The 22,229-nt window shown below is 34.4% G+C and overlaps 2 protein-coding genes across 2 annotated transcripts; one reads left to right on the top strand and one right to left on the bottom strand.

Annotated features, from left to right (window-relative positions):
- The first annotated feature begins 701 nt into the window (after positions 1-701).
- LOC120118901 (transcription factor bHLH93-like) lies at positions 702-2,318 on the top strand. Its single transcript, XM_039138815.1, has 4 exons — positions 702-1,366; positions 1,476-1,646; positions 1,735-1,902; positions 1,996-2,318. The coding sequence occupies exons 1-4, from the start codon at positions 791-793 to the stop codon at positions 2,080-2,082; spliced, it is 1,002 nt and encodes a 333-aa protein (XP_038994746.1). The 5' UTR covers positions 702-790; the 3' UTR covers positions 2,083-2,318.
- An 829-nt stretch (positions 2,319-3,147) lies between these two features.
- LOC120118907 lies at positions 3,148-5,733 on the bottom strand. The gene is made up of 2 exons (XM_039138822.1): positions 5,143-5,733; positions 3,148-4,040 (listed from the first exon to the last, which is right to left on the bottom strand). Exons 1-2 carry the CDS (start codon positions 5,728-5,730, stop codon positions 3,282-3,284), a joined length of 1,347 nt encoding a protein of 448 aa, XP_038994753.1. The 5' UTR covers positions 5,731-5,733; the 3' UTR covers positions 3,148-3,281.
- Between the last annotated feature and the right edge of the window lie 16,496 nt (positions 5,734-22,229).

Raw genomic sequence — 22,229 nt, 5'->3', positions numbered from 1 at the left:
TTTTTAATAGTTTAAAATAATTATAAGGTAATATTTGTTTAAATCTTTTTTAGTTATTGACAATATACCTATATGTTATAGATGCAACAACTGGTAGATGTATGTACTATCCAGGCTGTGCACGTGGTCGTTCTGAAATATGAATTTATTTATGTTAGTTGTTCATTTTAGGTGTCGCCTTAAAATTTTATTCGTGTTTATCCCATACGATTTTATTTGTTTTTTAATACATATGTGTCTAATCTAAAAAAATATTTTTGGATCCGCCATTGAAAACAATTGTTCAAACCAAAATTTTTAAATAAAATAACACTTTTTTTATCATTAAATTCAATTAATAAATTTTAAAATCTAATACTTCATCACATTAATCCAATAGAAGGTTAGTGTATCAAATAAGTTTTAATAAGTTTTTTTAATGATAATAGTTAAGTAATGAAATGGAAAAGAGGAAAGAGGATGACGCTAAGCTAAGTCATCATTTTTTGTGGGTTAAGACAAGCAGATTTGTGGGTCAAAGCACTTCAGGGTGTTGGGAATAATTAAAATATATAAGCTGTCTGAATGAAAATTTCGGTGAAAAAGACATGAATTCACATTGGTAGAGAAATTAGCAGATTCCATTATTAATCGCTCTCTCTCTCTCTCTCTCTCAAGGTCTTTTATTCATTATATAATAACTCGTTCTAAGCTGGTTCATCTTCACGTTTTCAAGCTTGTCTTCTTCGACCAGTTCTCAATCAGACATATTTTTAAAATAACATATTGTGTGTGCAAGAGAGAGCAGGGAATGGAGCTGTCACAGCATGGCTTCTTGGAGGAGTTATTAACTCCGAGAAGAGACACCTTTTCAAATGGAGTGACCGAGTTCTTCCCTAACGGATGGAACCTCGACTCTTTTGATCAAAATCCCACATTGGCCACAACCCCAAATCTTTCCTTTCTGGGGTTCTCCACAGCAACAGATGAAAACCGTAGCTTTGAATGTCATTTCAACGATCATCAGCCCTACCCTTTTGCAGCTGATGCATCATTTACGGTGCCGGAAATGGATTCTTCAACCTCCATTTTTCCAGCTGCTCATGAAGACTACCCATCGATGGTTGACGATGAAGATCAGTTTGGCCTTCTCAGCACCGACCACCAGCAACACAGCTTGGAGGAGATCATGAGCAGTTGCAAAGTCGAGATGGAGCAAAGCAGCAACATTCAGGGTTTCAACATGGACTTGGCGGTGGAGAAGAAGACCAAGTGTAAGAGGTTAGAAGGTCAGCCTTCAAAGAATCTAATGGCAGAGAGAAGAAGAAGGAAGAGGCTCAATGACAGGCTCTCAATGCTCAGATCAATTGTCCCCAAGATCAGCAAGGTTACCCTGCTTCTCTTATTTGTTAAAAGTTTCATTTTTTAGCATTATTTTTAGTTAAGTTTGATAGACTTCTTCTGGGATTGACAGAAGAAATGTGAAAATTTTGCAGATGGATAGAACATCTATACTTGGAGATACCATAGATTACATGAAAGAGCTTCTAGAAAGGGTCAAAAAGATGCAGGAAGAAGAAACAAAAGTGGGGTTCAATCATTTGAGTATAATGAACAACATGAAGGAGCTAAAGCCAAATGAAATGATGGTGAGGAAATCCCCCAAGGTAAAATGTGATTCCTGTTCTCAGTTTCTACAATATTAATCCATTAAATGAACAAAAGTAAATTCAAGACTTATGTTCCTAAACACAGTTTGAAGTTGAGCATAGTGAAACTGATACTCGAATCGACATCCGGTGCGCCACCAAACCAGGGTTGCTCCTATCAACCGTGAACACGTTGGATGCACTAGGCCTCGAGATTCAACAGTGTGTGATAAGTTGTTTCAATGATTTTTCAATGCAAGCTTCTTGCTCAGGGGTATGTTTTGAGAAATTCGTGTCGATGTGGAAGTCTTGAATTCGCCATCGACGGCACTTTCATCGATAACAAGTGTTTCTTCTAATGTATCAGGTTGCAGAGCAAAGGAACTTGATGAGCTCTGAAGACATAAAGCAAGCATTGTTCAGAAATGTAGGCTACGGAGGAACATGTCTATAGAGTTCATAAGATTGCCATCTAACAAAGCCTTTAAGGGATGAGATTCATCTGAATCTGTAACAACATTTTCCTATTCATATAAGCTCATTTATCAAATCAATCTCACAACCCGCCCTGAATTAATGTTACCCTTGTTGGAGTATGTTGTAATATAACTATCATTTCTCTCTCTTTGACACTGTTAAATGGTTGAAAAAAGAAAACAATTTGTTCATTTTTTAATGGAACAAGGATGTATTTGAGAGAAAAGTGTTCACAGATTAGTGCTCCATCAATGTTTCTTTCCTTTATTTTCCTATTGCTGTGGTAGACATTACCAACCAATAATTGAAGTTCAGATTAGCAAGAGATGGTGACTGTTTGTCTCTAAATCATGAAAAGTGTATATTAATTGCACAAAACAAACCACACTAAGAAAAGCAACACTTCTCCTTAGGACCAGCAAATATATACACCAGTAACAACATTTTCTACATGTCAAATTTTTTAGGCAACAAGTCACTTTCCAAAGTATATCATCAAGCCAACCGTTAGTATTTTTTTCCAATAGTATTACGTGATTATAAAATAATATGTGTTTATAATCTTTCCTAGTCATTGATAATACACATACCCTACAGATGTAGCTACTGGATTTGGGAATCTCGAGGAAGAATAACACTTCTTTTACTATTGAGACCGTCCTATGAGAGAAAGGAACTGAAAATTCAAGGCGACCATTCTACAGTGCAATTTATAATTATTATACTCGAATCTTAGGGTGAACGTCGACACTAATATGCCCAAATTTATTTCTAAAGTATTAAACAAATCATATTTGAACGTATAAAAAGCAAGTACTTTACCAAAAAGTACCTTTTTCTGTTTATTCTCTTCTTTGGGCAAATCAGTGATATTACCAAGCTTAAATATCTACTGCAGTTTCACCTCTATTATTTTATTGTTTAGAGCATGCTCCCAAAATACACTATTTCTTCTTAGTATTATCAAATATAAACACTGTATCATTTGAAGCAACAGCTAATGGAACTTGAGCACTTCCTTATGGTCGGTTTGAAAAAAATATGTTAAAGAAACGAAATTTGTTTACAGCATGGATTTTCCAAGGCTTGATTTAGGCTAAACAACAGGTTCACAAGTCAACAGCTCTAACAAGGCATGCTAATTATAGCAGATCCTGATATAACTAAGAGAATTTATTAAAGCTGAAGATCACCTTGATCGTCGCCACTATCAACACCATCGTTATCCAAATCTAAAGAGTCATCGACAGAAGTGGTCTGCTGGTTTTGCAGCTGGTTAATAACATCTCTAGTGTCAGAAACCAATTTGTTTTTTGCCACTCGAACCTTATCGATTCCATGAATTCGAGATCCCAAATTCTCCTTTCCAAGATCTTTTCCTGCTTGTGCGGATTCTGCTTTTCTCTTGGCTTCCCTGCAATGTAGCTGGTCGATGTACTTCTCATGTAAGCCTCTGTTTTTTATCTGCTTCAACACTGGGGGACTAATAAGGGCTTCTTTAGAAGTGTTGCCAAGTTTTGAATGGGGCTTCTTAGAACTAGAAGATCTCTCATGACATTTTTGGAGAAGTCCCTGTTTTGCCAATAACTTTGTTGGGGTGGAAAACGCATTGTTTGGTGGAGCATGCATAGATGAACTTGTGTTGGATTCAAGAATGGAGAATAGATCAGCTTCATCACCATGGCCCTCATAACATTGCTTTTGCAACAAATGTCTCACTGTTTTTTTCTGTACAAGAAGGCTTTTATGTTTACTACTCCTAGACCTTTTATTCTTGGGTGAAACGGGTTTAAGCAATTTGCTTGCAGAGAATGATAAGTGTTCGATGAGTGATAAGTCTTTTCTTTTTGACCTCGATCGAGGCTGGGGCTGAGTTGGAGTTAAATGGTCAGAGTGGATCTTATCAAAGCAATCCTGTGCAGATTTTCCCGGAACCTGAAATAGATTTTTTACTCTTAATCAAGTCCTGAAACAATAATATCAGGAGAAAAAAGGTACATTCTAGGTAAAACACATCAACATATGAGGTAGATCAGCTAAAGCTTACGGATAGCAAATGGAAGACTATTTGACACTGAAACACATCACCGCAGTGAGTCTTCGGATAAGAAAAGGCTTATAAACACAGATGCTACTTAGTAAATTTATGAATAATCATTCAAATATAATACAAATGCACCACAAAGTGCTGCCTTCACATCTAAACAGACTGAATGTAACGTAGCATAATAGTCTGACTTTGTTTGCTCTAATGCTGTGATTTTACAATTATATTTCCTTTCATTAATAGAATGCTATATTTTCCATAAGGAGAAAACTTGACCATACAGAAACAGTTATTTTCAACATCTAATCCATTTGATATTCAACTCGGGTGCATTTATAGAACTAGACAAGAAGTTTAGATGATTATAGCATAAACAAAACATTTTTTTCTTGAAATAAATGTCAAGCATGTCGAAGACAGCGTAAGAAAAATAGATATATCTTATGTTCATAACACTATGCATTTTCATGAATGATTAAATAAAATTAAACATATAGGAAACAAACGGAACATATAAGCAGCTTGTAAGTTCAAACGTCACCCTAGTATATTTCGGAAAAAGACATCATAATTCATGGATTCGCTTCAAGAGCAAGCGGTGGATATCAATTTTCACAGTAAGACAACTTAAACCTTTACGTTTTACCTCCTTGATCTTTGAATTCACTCAAGATTAATAAAATGAGGCATATATGAAATCAAATGTGAGCCTTAAATCATCTCTTAGTATTGAAGCCAAAGTTAGTTGATGAAAAAGAAAAAAAAATTATTAAAAAGAGATGAATTTCACTTAAAGACCTGTAGCTATCAACCAATAACCAGTACAATTCATTCAGAACAAATGCAGTACAGTTACTCTTTTTTTTATTCTTCAAGTTCGGGCATTACACACCTTAGTTTTAAAGAATATGCACACCAACCTACAACACTATGTTATGTAAGAAAATCCAAGAAAATGAACTCCAGATATCAAGTAATGGGGGAAAATACCAGCTTGGAAACCTTCTTCCAGAAATTAGGAGTTGGTTTTGCCGAAAGATAGGCTTTTTGCAAAATCAATTCCTGCTCCCTTGTCCACCCTCGAACATTTCCATCAGCTTCCACGTCAGGCTTTCCCTTTCTCTTAACCCCAAAATCTTCATTTCTTTCATTTTCTCCCCCTTCCACCGAAACCGCTTTCAAACCAACAATGATTTCCCTTTTCTCTTCACCCACCAGTTCCTCCTCTGCACTCTTCTTTTTCCTAGACTCGGCCTTCTTCGTCCCCGAAAAACTGATTTCCTCCGGCTTGTTAGACAAAGACACACTGTTCAATCTTGGAGATCTTCGCAACCCTGACATTGAATTCAAAAAGTTTTCTGAAAGCTTACTCGATGCACTGCTGAATCTCGGGGATCTTCGCAAAACAGGCTTCGGATTCTCACCACTCGTTGAACCGTTGCTTGATGTTATCGGCTTCTCGGAAATAGGGGTATTAAAATCTTGTGGTTTTATGGGTGCTTTTTTATTGAGAAGCCTTGCAGATCTCCGGTGTGGGGTTTGAGAAACGGAGTTTCTTGTAAGCATTTTTGCAAACATTCTGAGGTTCTCTCTTTGAGAGGGAAAATTGGGTAGGCTTCCGCTGTTCAAATTTAGGCAAACACAGAGGAACTCGAATTTGAAGTGGGCTTTGCACTCGCACTATGGGTTTTTTTCAAATAGGGTAAATGGGTAAATTATTTAGAAAAATAAGATAAATAAAAGTTTATTTTGAGATATACTGTATTTTTTTTATAGCATTTATAGAACTTTCACGTTTAAAATATTTTTATTTAAACTCGTCACTTCGAGATAAATGAGTCCTAGATTGAGAGCAGATGCTTGCGGAGGTTTGTGCCGAATGAAGACTATATCAATATCATACCCGTCTAATCTATGTTTTAATTGCGAGAATAGTTATTGTTCATCTTTACTACTAGTTTATGATGACCGCTCAATGTGCTATGAAATTTAGTGATAGTAGATACATTATATAATCCAATGTAGAAACCTGTAACTCGGGGTGAGCAACGAAATCGAGAACATTATATACTCCAATGTAGAAACCTGTAACTCGGGGTGAGCAACGAAATCGAGAACACTGAAAAATCGACACGAACTGAGTAAAATTGTTCGGTTCGATTTTCGGTTAGTTAAAGTCTCAATTCTATTGATTCGGTTCGGGTTTTTCATATGGAACTCATTTGTTCCATATTGAACCGAATAGATAATTTTTTTAAAAAAATTATAATTTCAAGTAAATTTTTCATTAAAAAACCGATAAATCGAACTGAGTACACCGAACCGAACTAAAAAAATCAGTTTCATATTATTCGATTTTTTAACCATTCGATTTCGATTTAAATTCTAAAAACCCATTTATTTCGATTCAGTTCAATTTTTAGTAAAAAATCGAACAAAACCTAACACTCCCGGACCTATAATGTGTTTGAGGTGTCCCGGGTTTTGTGGTTTGATCATAGGCCAGGCCTACCTCCTGTTTCTTCTGTCAATGACTTGCACCGTACCGAGACATAACAAATATGATATAAAACGACGCCGTTTCAATTATAACGTGAACTGAAATTCCAATCTATACAAATTTGTAAAATTACAAAAACGACTTTGACAAGATGCATGAATGTGTGGATGAATTGATAAAGGCTGTACATTTCCCCCCACTAGGAATAAGTAAGAGTTGTTGACAAATTTTTGTTTCTATGTTCCAACTTCGTGGTCTGATGTATGCATATAGTTTGGGTGTTTTCATGCTCCTCGTGATTGCAAATTTTGATTTTGTAGAAGGGACAACGCGAGCCGCACTTACGACTAAATCCCGTGATCGTTGATCGGTATAACTGTTGTATTTAACAGGTTAGTTAATCGAGTTGTTAGTTTAAACAGTTTTAATTAATCAAATCATTAAAAATGATATTTAACAGTTAAGATTACGGTTATAAATTTGGATAAACGGTTAACTAATATAATTATATTGGGAGAATGTGCATACTTATACTGGTATAAGTATGTGTTAGGGGCAACACTTTTTGGGAGATGTACATATTTACCAGAGACGTGGTTAAGGGTATGCAAAGTGCGCGATGGCACAAGGCTCCAAAAAATAGGGGCCCTGAAATCGAGTATATCTATCAGTTGTTGCTATTAAGAAGCATAAAAATAGGTATAAAGTAGTGGTTAGATCATTGGGCTCATGACTTTGTTGATCCTAAGTTCGAATCTCATTAACAAGCAAAATTATTTTTGGGAAAACAATGCAAGTGGGTTTGCTCAGTGTAATACAGCTGTAAATTTTTTATTATTTCAGAAAAATAAGTACGAGATTTAATGGCCCCTTTATAAGAATTTGCATAGGGCCTCCAACAACCTAGCCACGACCCTGATACTTACACCGGTAAAAGTATGTGTTAAGTGTTGCACTTTTTTGTAGTGAATTATAAAACTTTAAAATGTTCATGTTGTGTTATTTTTGAAAGATAATTGCAATAATTAACCTGTATCTAAACTGTTAATAATGATTAATCATTCGTGATTAACCGTTAATGATTAGGTTACGATTAAAAAAATATCGTAACCATCATAACGGTTAATTGATTGTTTAGGCTAACAATATTGTTAATCATCCATGAACAACCATATTTACAACAAGCGAGTGGACCATCTGATAAGATTAGTTCAGTTCAAGGACGGATGTATAATTTTTTGCTAGAGAGACCGAATTTATAAAATTCTAAGAGAGAATGAAATTATAAAATTTGAAGAGGATCATGCCCGTATTTGAGCATGGGCAAGAGGGGCACTTGCCCGGGCCCAAAATTGTGAAATTCATATATAATTAAAAATTAATAAATTATTTGTTTAGTCATCTATCTATTATTTAATTTTTGTTTTGGTTATTCAATTTTTTATTAAAAAAATATACTTAACGTTACATTTTAATTTTATTGGTTATTTATCATTAAAAAATTAATTTTATTGGTTATTTATCATTAAAAAATGAAGAACGATATTGATGTGATATTTTAAATTATTTTTTGTTTTTTGTTAAAATTATATTTCTTATTTTTTTACTATTAGGTGTGCACATTGAGCAACTGTTCATGCCCCTCATTTTGTATGGGGCTCCTAATTTTTTTATAATATTGTTTATTTTTATAATTTAACCCTTTAATTTTCTTTAAATTTAATTTTTTATCATTATAATTGAGGTCCCTAATTTTTATAATCCTACTTTTTATCTTTATAATGGAGGCCCTTAATTTTTTTCAATCCCATTTTTTTTTACATTTATAATTGATTATCCTAAGTTTTTCAACCACACCTTGTACCTTTATAATTAAGCTCATGATTTTTTAAATCTCACTTTTTACATTTATAATTGAATCTCCTAATTTTTCAATCCCATTTTTAACTCATATAATTTAGGCCCAAATTTTTTTTCAATCTCACTTTTTACCTTTAAAATTGATACCCATATTTTTTTAAATCACTTCTTACGTTTATAATTGTGGTCCCTAATTTTTTCAATCATATTTTTTATTTTTATAGTTTAAGCCCCTAATTTAATCATTTTTATACGATTTATTAACATAATATTAAATTAATTAATACTTTTTTTATTAACATAATATTAAATTAGTTATTTAATGTATTAGAATATACTTTCATTTTATGAGGGTCTATATTTTAGTTTCGCTCAGGGTCCCGAAAATGTATGAGATAACTATGTATTTATTAGATAGTTTATTAAACATACTAAAAAATAATTTACAAACAATTTTATTTATTTTTCTTGTTCTTATAATTTAATTTTTTTCAATACTTATTATTGGAAACCTAATTTTTATATTCGCCACGTGCCACTAAAATCTCAGAAACGGACATGAAGAAGACAGAAATAAATTTTCAATAAAAATATAAAAGTTGTAGACACCCGTTTTTGTCCGGGTCTTTTTTGTATATTATTATTATCGTTATTTTAATTATTATTATTAGTGTTATTATTATTATTTTTATTTACATATTACATTCTGTTTCCAGGCCCAGTACAAAGATTCCGGAGCCCAACACCAAAGCCCAATATACTAATCCAATCATTAGACCTGGACTCTACCCACTGGACTGTGACCTAACCCGATGTGGCCCATTTGGGGAAACCCTAAACACATTAGGGTTTTAACCCTAACTCATCAGCCAGCCAGCCAGCCGCCTCTGGCTATTTAGCTTCTCCAGCCTTGCGTGGTCTTCACCAGTCACTCCCGAGCCGAGTGAGCTGCCGCCGACGATCCCAAGCCACCGCCGTTGTCATCCAGCTTCCAAACAGTAACTGAACGTCATCCACAGTGCCCAAATCAGTCAAAAATATACCAAATCTGAAAACCCATTAAAATAGTCCTAAATTCCTAAATATTCGGCTGTCCTAAATCCCTAAATATTCGGCTTTTGGTACTAACCCGAGCCTAGGAACATCATTCCTATCAAATAGAGATGATGATTCTCAGCGAAGGACCATAAAAAACAGACATGCAATGACAGAAGGGGACGATGGAGGGGGTTCAAAGAAAAGAAAAATGAGATAGGGGGAGTTCTTTTCAGAACCAAAAAGAAAATATAAAGAAAACAGAGAGAAAAAGGGAGAAGAGAAAAGCTTACCGAGGAGGGAGGTTCGGCGAAGGCATGCAAGGAGTTCAAAGGTCACCGTGTCTTGTTGTTTCGAGAGGTAAATCGGTAGATTTAGGAGACTGGGGTAGTGTTTAAGCAAAGTGGAGTGGGGTTTTGAGTAGTAGGGGTTGAGATGTTTCTTTTGAGGGTTGTTGGGCATCTCCGGCCGCCGTGCGCCGCCGTCGTCGCCGCCGTGAGCGCCACCGGCGACGGCGTTACTTCTTTCTTTTATGTGGGAGTTGAGAGAGTTCTGAAACTCTCTCTCTCCCTCTGTTTTATTAATTAAAACCAAATGAGAGAGGGGAAGCAGAGAAAGCCCGATTTTGGGCTTATAATATTCAACCAAAACGGCGCCGTTTCAGCAAGGGACCTTCAGCGTGTTTTCATCTTATGGGGTAACTACGGTTTAGGTCCCTCCTCGTATGTAATCTGTTATTTTGGTCATTAATAAAAATTATGATATTTTACTTTGGGCATTTATCTTTCGATATTTATGATTTAGCCACTGAGTTCATGAATTATAATATTTTCTTTGATGTTCGAATTTGGTCATATTATTTTCCGCATGCTTCATTTGATCACTGTTTAATATTTATTGTATTTAGGGCTAATTGTTATTTTCCCTTGCATGTTTTTATTTCATTTATTTTAGTCCCATATGTCTGTAATCCTATATTTAAGTATTTAGAGTTTTGACTGATGATTTTGTGTAGTATTCATTTTAGTCCTTACTCTTTTATATTACTACTTTCGTGAATATTTGAATCTGATCTCGTATTGTGTATTATTTTATTTTAATCACTGAATATAACTTTGAATTTTTGAATTTTTGGCTTCAAGTTCTAATTGCTTGTATTTTAGTCATTTTCTGTTCTTTAATATATTTGTTTTAATGTCTATTTTATTTTCTTTTGTTTTGGGCATCTATGTTTCCTTGTTTATATTTTAGTCCTACTAATGTATGTTATGTCATTTTTGTGGGTATTTGACTTTGGTCCCAAGGTTTGTAATAGTTTCATTTTAGCCCCTGATTTTATATGTTAGGTATTTTGGTTGAGTTTCGAATTTATCTCTGACATTTATAAATATTATATTTTAGTCACTGATATTAGGTGTTGTGTACTTTCTCTGATATTCAAATTTGGCTATGATAGTTTTAAATCTATTATTTTAGTCATTATTTTACTTTTGGTTTAATTATGATTCGGCCTTCATGTTTTTGGTTATTGCAGTTTAGTCCTAGATGTTGTTTATGGTTTATTTTCATTTCTAGTGCTTGTAAATGTTTAATATTTTGATTTTGGCTCTGTTTTTTTATTTACCGATTAATCCCTTCATATTTCTATTTATTTCATTATAGTCCTTTGAAATTCATGTTTGTACTATTTTTGGTCCTTTGAGTTTATATGTTGTTATTTTGGGTTTTTTGTAATTCAAAGTACTTTTTTTGTCATTATAGTTTGGTTTGTAATATTAATTTTTTTATTTATTTTAATCCCCTATGTATGTAGATTTTTCATGTTATGTATTTATTTGTACCATATGTAATTAAATATGTTTAATTTTATTTGTTGTAAATATTTATTTCACATATTTCTATTTCTATTTATTTCCATTTTTCTTTATTTAAATATTGTCCAAATACTTTTAAGAACACGTATGCGTAGAATGAGCGTGGAAAGTATCACTTGGTCGAAGTGGTGCGATCCGATACGGCATTTTAATGACATAGTAACTTAAAATAAGTTGAGTATATTTTGCTAATTAATTTGTTCAAACGATGCAATGTGTGTTATTTTAAGTGACAATTTACTTTATTTTATGTGAATGTAAATTTCAAAATTTTTAATTTGTATTCAATTCACGTTTTTTAGTTAATCAATTTATCCGTATGTAAACATTGTTTTTAGTTATATTCGATTTGTATTTTTAACATAATCAATGGTAGAAAATTCTTTTACGAATGAGAAATGGTTGAAATAGCTTTCCCGACGGAGGATTGCAAATTTCAAGATTTCTGATTAAGTTAAAGGATTTTCTTTATTTAACTCGAAGCAAATTAATTAAATTTCAATAAATGGATCGTAATTTAACTTTATATTCGATTTATAATTTCCATCATCACGACGATATGTAAGCGATACAGTACCAATTTTGGGCGCTGTGGGGGTGCTAATCCTTCCCCATACGTAACCGACTCCCGGACCCATCAAATCGATTTTTTGGTAAACGTAGACCCCTTTTGTCTTTAAAAATGATTTTCCTTAAAATTGTTTTGAAAGACGGTTTTAGGTATTCGACCTACCTAACTCGAAGGTCGATGGCGACTCTATTCAATTTAATCCAAGTTAATCCAAAATACTCAATTTTTCAAAATAAAAGTCATAATCGTTTTAAAAATAATATTTAATTGTTTTACAAAAAAAATGGTTATGACAGCTTGGCGACTCTGCTGGGGAATCTTTTTTTAGAGAGTCAAGCTGTAGGTCGCTTACACATTGTCGTCTTAGTGGAGATCATAAGTTTGAGTACATAGTTAACTTATGATCCGTTTATTAAAATTTTTAATTGCTTCATTTTTTGTCATGCTAACATTTTATTTTTGTCTTTCAGCTTTGTCAAGATTTTATCATTTTTTTCATTGTTTTGTTTTCCTTTTGAGTCGAAGGTAGGTATGTTACTCCTCACACACATCACTGCATTTGCATGGCATAAGCTCTAAACACGAGCTTCGATCCAAATTAGTTGGGGTGATTGCTTTACTCTCGTAAGAATTTATTCTTCGTATGAGTTTTAGCAAATAACCCATGGGATACATACCTTATACCTTCGTAGGGATTTATTCCTCGTATGGGTATAAGGCAGTGAATCCCCTCGAATTGAACTCGTTCCGCTCGAAACCTGTAATGGGTGAGGATCGAGGGTCTGGCAGCCCAAGGGGGCACCGACATCAAGGACAATTCGAGTACCCTTTTCCCGTTAGAGCCGAAACCATGCATAGTGAACCGTAGAACGATCACCCTAGGAATAGTCATACTGAACCTTTTTCCGTCAGTAGGTACCCAAAATAGGTGTACACGAAGGAGGAACGACTCTAAACCTTTACCTTTTAAATTTGTAGAATATATTTTTTCGAATAAAAGCATGCGAACTAGATACCATGCGGTTAGAACCAATTTCTTGAAAATAGATCATTGTGGGTAGAAAGCATGTCCGGGTAGGATTGCTATCTATTGAAAGCATGCCCGGGTAGATATCATGACGGGGTAGGTGTTATATTCATCTTTAAATAACATTTTTATATATATCGATTGTCTTACCTGTACTAACTAATTTCTTTTTTTTATCTTTGTGTGCACTAACTTATTTATTTTCTTTTGTTTGTGTTTTTTTTTTCATTCTTCTTTACATTGCATCATCATAACATAATGCGAAAATGTTGATCAGCAAGGGGATATTCGAGAGAAAATTTTCACAATAAGAGATGAAAGTTTTCAATCAAGTAGTCGCATATACAGACATGCATTGAGGGCTAAAAGAAGTCCAGAATACAAGAATGAGACTCGCTCGAAGATAGTGCAGCATCCGAGACTGAAATGATGATCTATTAAGCCAAGGAGTAATCCAACAGTAGATTCTTATCTACGAACATTCCATCACTAACCATCAGGGAGTGGCGCATGACTTCACCACCGTCGGGGCAGTAACAGAGTTAGATTATAGAATGCTTAAGGGGCATCATTTTTTAGGACGAAGATCCGAGACGAAGAAACGACCCATTTCAGATTCAACATCTAAGAGAAGTCAAGTCTGTAAAGTGGACTGTCTTGTAATGTGAAAACTTTTATCTCTGGTGAAAAATGTTCTAAAATATTCATCGTTGGGATCGATATTTCTGCATTTGCATTTGCATAGTTGCATTTTGCACAACATTCATTTAAGCATGTTTACATGCATTAATCATACCTTGCGGGAAACTTTGAGGAAGTACTCCTAACTGTGCAACTGCATTCACAAAGTACTGAGAAAGGAGGCAAAATTTGAGGAATTGAAGAAAGAGCTGAACGAGAGTTTGCAAAAGATGCAAGCTGAGTGGGAGGTTAAAATGGAGCAGGTGCAAAAGACCACCGTGGATCATATCTTGCAAAATCAAAGTGACCTAGTGGATCAAATGGTAGCAAAGATGGCTGAGCTCAACCAAGAAAAAGGCAAAGAAAAGATTTCATTGACCCGTGAAACAGTTAAATGTGTGAAAGCACAGGCTAGTTCGCAACCAATTATCTCGCCCAACAGGATTCCTAGTCACCTAGCGACGAGAAGAGCCAAGAACGAGATCCCAGATAATTTGAAACAGTGGTGCAGAGAGACATTCCATGGAATGAGAGGACAAAACTCTCACAACGGGATGGATGCAACAGAACTAGTACTAGTTCCTAACCTGGTGCTTCCGCACAAATTCAAGATGCCCGAATTTGAAAAGTATAGTGGAACCAATTGCCTTAATTCACATCTCACGATGTTTATCCAAAGGATGACTGGATACACCAACAATGATCCGATGTTGATCCACTGTTTCCAAGATAGTTTGATTGGACCCGCTTCTAGGGGGTATAATCAACTGAGTCATACTCAAGCCCGCTCCTGGAGGGATTTGGCTAGTGCTTTTCTGGGCCAATACAAGCACATGATTGATATGGCCCCCGATCGAACAATGCTTCAGAATATGAAGATGAAGAATTATGAGAGTTTCCGACAATATGCTCAACGATGGAGGGATGTCGCATCTCAAGTGCATCCACCAATGACTGAAAGAGAGTTCATCACTCTATTCATCGATACATTGAAGTCTCCATATATCGACAACATGATAGGGGTTGCCACTAAGAGTTTTTCTGACATTGTCATGTGTGGAGAAATGATCGAAAGAGCAGTCAAGAATGGCCAGATAGGAGGCACTAGTCATTCTGACAATGAAGAAAGAGATGATATTAACATTGAAGGATCTTATCTAGCTAATCTGGGGACCGAACCTCATAAGATATTCTGTCGCATCAATCCAATCCCAATGACATATGAGGAATTGATCCCAATGCTAGTTGAGAGGAACCTTGTGACTCCAGTTCAATCTAAACCAAGAGAGACCCCATATCCTGAAGGCCATGATATTAACGCCATATGCAGCTATCATGTTGGGAGCTCGGGGCATACCACTGACAACTGCAAGACACTAAAGCACAAAATCCATAATATGTTTTATTCAGGGGTATCCTAATACTAAGCCAGAGAAGTCATTGCATCAACCACTTGCATCCATAGAGATTGTTTTGTTTGAACTCGTTTTTGTTCTTTCTTCAATATTTGCTTAAATATTTTTAATCTTTGATGACTGAAATGAGGATACATTCTAAGGTTAAATAATTGAACAAATTTTAATCTTTAGTTCTTTGAATATCGAATGAATTACATATTCTTTTAATTCTTCAAGAATTATAGATTTTTGACATATGGCAAGATTAGACCTATTTTATTCTGTCTAAACCCAAAATAAAATCTCTCAATTTTTACCCGAAATAATTCCTGGTCACTACCAAAGAACCAATTTTTTAATACTCCCTATCTTTGAGACCTTGAAACATTCTTTGCGACCTTGAAACATTGCATTTATCCTTTCGATACACAAAAATTCATACCTATACATTTTATTGAGAAAAAAACACCATCTTCTTCTTAGACGTCAAACCAATTTTTTCTACCAATAAGACCTACAGACATTGAGTACAAGATGTTCACTGGAACATAAACCTTCCTACAAAGAAGACACAGTGTGGGGCATCTCGCATCAATTTTCTGAAGACGAGCATGAGCAATTGAGACATGTTGAGAGCAAGAAGCGAAGAGAAAAATAGAATTCATTCAAAATAATTCTATCATGCATTAATTACTGTTTTCATTAATCCTGAAAATCTATCCCCTGGGGATACCTCTTCTGCAAGGACTTCTGTGTATGAGATGATGAACGGCTCTCTTTCTTTATCCCTTCACAAAAGGAGAAAATATATCCATTGTATCCCCATTTGAGCCTGAATGATATTTTCTTCTGATTCAACCATAATCAAGGATCACCCTCCATATTGGGGGGCAAGTTAGAGGAAATCTGCTCGTATGAGTGAAGACCATTAATCCAGATAAGATACCAAAAGGTGAACCAAATACACAGTGCAAAGATCATATTAAAGCGAAGAGAAAAGAAAAACAAAGAGAAAGAAACAAAGTGAAAAAAAGAGAAGAAAAAGTGGACAAAGAGCGCATACAAAGAGTCTCTCGACTCAAATGGCACATCAAGTTTCAAACTATGAGATTGATCCAGAATTAGTTCACCAGAAGATCATAGAACATCAAGAGAAGACAAAGGACTAATACGAGCATATTCAAATTGAGCAGGACAAGATTCAAGGCATCAGAGTTAATTGATCCTTGGATCAATCACCTTTCAACACTTGTTTGGGCCTATTTATCCCTTTCTTTCATAACCATGAACCATGGCCCATATTACGTGCCTAAAAAGTCCCTTCTAATCATATATGGATTTCTAAGCGGAAGAGACTATCCTCATATTTCATCCCGCCTATCAGGATTAATATTTTACTTATAAAGATTTTCTAAAATCTTTAATGCATGATAGAGAAAAATAACAAAGGGGGGTTAAAGACGTAAAATTCTGAGTAACGTCTTGAAGCCAAAGGAGGATTCGAGTTGAAAACCTGAAAGGGCGGCTCGAATATGAAGATTATTACATAGGAGACGATTGCTCAAATCCCTTGATGAGGCATCACACAACATGAATGAGAACATGAGAGTTGGGAGTCAGAGCACACTTCCAATAACGGAGTACAGAAGCTACTCCATCAGATCAGAGAACATCAAATAAATGAGAACACTATACTTTTGACCAAAATTAACCACTTGAGACTTTTTTATCCTTCCTTACTTAACCATCTCTCAAAGATAGCATTGATCTTGACACTTGTCAAATAGCTATAATTTATTGAAGGATTAAAAGACTAATTAATTCTTTGATATCCAATGAACTCTTGTTTTATGATTTGTCAATTGTGAAACTATGAAAGGAGTAATATTTTCAAAACTTTTGATTAAACATTTTTCAAAACTATTGATATTTCCAGACTCTTGAAAATAAAAGAAGAAGAAAAACATTTTCAAACAAGATAATCTCTCTGGAAGCGTATCTTGGAATTCAAAAAAGATATCTATCTGAAGCTCAAGATCGAAGCTGGGGCAAGAGAAGCTAAATTTTAGGGCAAAATTTGATGGAATAAACAAATGGTCTCAGGTCAAGGTTTGTAAGAGTACACATTGGTGGAAATACGGACAAGTTGAATCAACGATAGAGTGAAGAATACTTTCGCAACCATTCTCCTTCCAGATCGAGAAAACATACATACATACATACATACATATATATGCATACATACATATATACACATACATACATGATACATAAAATTTGTATCAAACATTTATCATCATGTGTATTAAAGACATTTTTCTCCTCACTTGAGGACAAATTCAATAAAAAATCAAATAAATTTCATATTGACATCTATCATAACATCCAAGATAGTTAGTCAAAAATGTATCATTCTGATCTTTTCAGGAAATAAGAACTCGGAAATAACCAGATGTTTTCAACCTGAAAGAACAATGCAATCCACATATTTGGCTTCCTTAAGTCAACAATCAGATCTTCTGAAGACGTTTCCTCAACATGCAGGAATCAATAGACAAACTTTGGGCTATTGAGATTATTTTCTTAAAAAAAAATAAAGTGTCGTCTCACTAGAGATAGTTTTCTTAAAAACAAATTTTATTTTGTCTCGCTTGAGACAACTTTCTCTTTAAAACAAATTATGTCTCGCTTGAGACATTTTTCCACAAATTTTGAGAATTTTAAAACAAATTGCGTCTCGCTTGAGACATTTTTCCTTTGAGATACAAATTTTGAATTTGATTCACTAAAAACAAAATTAATCTCACCTTATATTCTTGTTTCTTTCAAAACAAATTTCGTCTCGCTTGAGACCTTTTCCCTTTGAGATCAAAATTTCGAATTTGTTTCACATTAAACAAAGTTGATCTCACTTGAGATCGTTTTCTCAAAAACAAACTTTGTCTCGCTTGAGACAATTTCTCTAAAAACAAATTTTGTCTCATTTGAGACTGTATCTTAAAGCAAATTTCGTCTCGCTTGAGACATCATTTTCTCTCGTAATACAAATTTCCAGGTTGTTGTACTTAAAGCAAAATTAATATCACTTGAGATTTTCAAAGCTGATTTGTCTCGCACGAGACAGTTTCCCTTTTAACAAATCCTGAAATTGTTTCATTTGAAACAAAATAAACACTTTTGAAAACACCTTTGAGATTATTTCCATATAAACAAAATCGACAATATTTGAATCTTTTAAAACGATTTTTTTGTCTCTCTTGAGACAGTTTCTCTTGAAAAAAATCTTTGAGTTTGTTTCTCTTGAAAAAAATCTTTGAGTTAGTTTCTCTTGAAAAAAATCTTTGAGTTTGTTTCTCTTGAAAAAAATCTTTGAGTTTGTTCCTCTTGAAAAAATCTTTGAGTTTGCTCCTTTTGAATAAAAATCTTTGAGTTGTTTTTTTGAAAAAACTTTGAGTCTATTTATTTTGAAACAAAGTTTTGTCTCTCTTGAGACAATTTCGTGAAAAATCTTTGAGTCTGAAACAAAGCTTTGTCTCTCTTGAGACAATTTTGTGAAAAAAATCTTTGAGATTGTTTCTTTTGAAACAAAAAAATCTTTGAGTTTGTTTCTTTGGAAACAAAATGTTGTCTCTCTTAAGATAATTTCTTTTGAAAAAAAAAAAATCTTTGAATCTGTTTCTCTTAAAATGAATTTTGTATCTCTTGAGACAGTTTCTCTTGAAGTAAATCTTTGAATATGTTCATTTTGAAAATCTTTGAGTTTGTTTCTCTTAACAAAATCATCTTCGAGTCTATTTCTTTAAAAACAAATGTTGTCTCTCTTGAGACAGTTTCTAATGAAAAACTAACTTTTGAGATTGTTTCATTTGAAACAAATTTGGTCTCACTTAAGATGTAATCCATCTTTGAGTCTGTTTCTTTTGAAACAAAATTTTATCTCTTAAAGACAATTTCTTTTGAGAAAAAAAAATCTTTGAGTCTGTTTCTTTGGAAACAATATTTTGTCTCTCGAGACAACTTCTTTTGAAACCACCCACATTTTAGATCGTTTCTATTAAAACAAATTTTGTTTCCCTTGAGGCAGTTTCTCTATAAATATAAAATCTTTGAGTTTGTTTCTCTTGAAATAAAACCATCTTTGAGTCGTTTCCCTTGAAACGAATTTTCACTCTTGAGACATTTTCTCTTAAAACAAGATCATCTTTGAGTTTGTTTCTCTGAAAAAAATGTTTTATCCCTTGAGACAGTTTCTTTTGAGAAAAATCTTTGAGTTTGTTTCTTTGGGAACAAAATTCACCATCTTTGAGTCTGTTTCCTTTGAAACAAAACAAACATCTTTGAGATCATTTCCCTTTAAACGAATTTTGTCTCATTTGAGACAGTTTTCCTTTAAACAATCTTTGAGTCATTTCCTTTGAAACAAAATTTTGTCTCTTTTGAGACAGTTGCTTTTGAAACATATCATCTTTAGGTTTGTTTCTTTTGAAACAAATCTTTAATTTGGTTTCTCTTGAAACCATAACTCCTAAAGATGACCAGCCGTCCTCATCACGTAGGAACCGTGTTATCACCTTTAGATGGCCAGAACTCTTCATCACGTATGAGCCGTGTCATTCTCCAGACCAGATCTCCTCACCACGTAGGAGCCGTGTCAACCATAGATAACCAGCCGTCCTCATCACGTAGGAACCGTGTTATCACCTTTAGATGGCCAGAACTCTTCATCACGTATGAGCAATGTCAACCCTCGACCAGATTTCCTCATCACGTAGGAACCATGTCACCCTTAGACGACCCGAACTCTTCATCACGTATGAGCAGTGGCGTCCCCAACAACCAACATTATCCAATTTATAGGAAAAAGAAAGAGAACCAGACAAAAACGTGTTGTATTGTCGTCTTTGCCCTATTCTTGTTAACACAAGAATGTGCAAAGAGGGGCAGCTGTAGACACCCGTTTTTGTCCGGGTCTTTTTTGTATATTATTATTATCGTTATTTTAATTATTATTATTAGTGTTATTATTATTATTTTATTTACATATTACATTCTGTTTCCAGGCCCAGTACAAAGATTCCGGAGCCCAACACCAAAGCCCAATATACTAATCCAATCATTAGACCTGGACTCTACCCACTGGACTGTGACCTAACCCGATGTGGCCCATTTGGGGAAACCCTAAACACATTAGGGTTTTAACCCTAACTCATCAGCCAGCCAGCCAGCCGCCTCTGGCTATTTAGCTTCTCCAGCCTTGCGTGGTCTTCACCAGTCACTCCCGAGCCGAGTGAGCTGCCGCCGACGATCCCAAGCCACCGCCGTTGTCATCCAGCTTCCAAACAGTAACTGAACGTCATCCACAGTGCCCAAATCAGTCAAAAATATACCAAATCTGAAAACCCATTAAAATAGTCCTAAATTCCTAAATATTCGGCTGTCCTAAATCCCTAAATATTCGGCTTTTGGTACTAACCCGAGCCTAGGAACATCATTCCTATCAAATAGAGATGATGATTCTCAGCGAAGGACCATAAAAAACAGACATGCAATGACAGAAGGGGACGATGGAGGGGGTTCAAAGAAAAGAAAAATGAGATAGGGGGAGTTTTTTTCAGAACAAAAAAGAAAATATAAAGAAAACAGAGAGAAAAAGGGAGAAGAGAAAAGCTTACCGAGGAGGGAGGTTCGGCGAAGGCATGCAAGGAGTTCAAAGGTCACCGTGTCTTGTTGTTTCGAGAGGTAAATCGGTAGATTTAGGAGACTGGGGTAGTGTTTAAGCAAAGTGGAGTGGGGTTTTGAGTAGTAGGGGTTGAGATGTTTCTTTTGAGGGTTGTTGGGCATCTCCGGCCGCCGTGCGCCGCCGTCGTCGCCGCCGTGAGCGCCACCGGCGACGGCGTTACTTCTTTTCTTTTATGTGGGAGTTGAGAGAGTTCTGAAACTCTCTCTCTCCCTCTGTTTTATTAATTAAAACCAAATGAGAGAGGGGAAGCAGAGAAAGCCCGATTTTGGGCTTATAATATTCAACCAAAACGGCGCCGTTTCAGCAAGGGACCTTCAGCGTGTTTTCATCTTATGGGGTAACTACGGTTTAGGTCCCTCCTCGTATGTAATCTGTTATTTTGGTCATTAATAAAAATTATGATATTTTACTTTGGGCATTTATCTTTCGATATTTATGATTTAGCCACTGAGTTCATGAATTATAATATTTTCTTTGATGTTCGAATTTGGTCATATTATTTTCCGCATGCTTCATTTTGATCACTGTTTAATATTTATTGTATTTAGGGCTAATTGTTATTTTCCCTTGCATGTTTTTATTTCATTTATTTTAGTCCCATATGTCTGTAATCCTATATATTTAAGTATTTAGAGTTTTGACTGATGATTTTGTGTAGTATTCATTTTAGTCCTTACTCTTTTATATTACTACTTTCGTGAATATTTGAATCTGATCTCGTATTGTGTAATTATTTTATTTTAATCACTGAATATAACTTTGAATTTTTGAATTTTTGGCTTCAAGTTCTAATTGCTTGTATTTTAGTCATTTTCTGTTCTTTAATATATTTGTTTTAATGTCTATTTTATTTTCTTTTGTTTTGGGCATCTATGTTTCCTTGTTTATATTTTAGTCCTACTAATGTATGTTATGTCATTTTTGTGGGTATTTGACTTTGGTCCCAAGGTTTGTAATAGTTTCATTTTAGCCCCTGATTTTATATGTTAGGTATTTTGGTTGAGTTTCGAATTTATCTCTGACATTTATAAATATTATATTTTAGTCACTGATATTAGGTGTTGTGTACTTTCTCTGATATTCAAATTTGGCTATGATAGTTTTAAATCTATTATTTTAGTCATTATTTTACTTTTGGTTTAATTATGATTCGGCCTTCATGTTTTTGGTTATTGCAGTTTAGTCCTAGATGTTGTTTATGGTTTATTTTCATTTCTAGTGCTTGTAAATGTTTAATATTTTGATTTTGGCTCTGTTTTTTATTTACCGATTAATCCCTTCATATTTCTATTTATTTCATTATAGTCCTTTGAAATTCATGTTTGTACTATTTTGGTCCTTTGAGTTTATATGTTGTTATTTTGGGTTTTTTGTAATTCAAAGTACTTTTTT

This window comes from Hibiscus syriacus, unplaced genomic scaffold, assembly GCF_006381635.1.
Source record: "Hibiscus syriacus cultivar Baekdansim isolate YM2019G1 unplaced genomic scaffold, ASM638163v2 tig00110330_pilon, whole genome shotgun sequence".
Taxonomy (NCBI): Eukaryota; Viridiplantae; Streptophyta; class Magnoliopsida; order Malvales; family Malvaceae; genus Hibiscus; species Hibiscus syriacus.
Note: the sequence above shows the minus strand (reverse complement) of the source record. Positions and strands in the feature narration are given on the sequence as shown.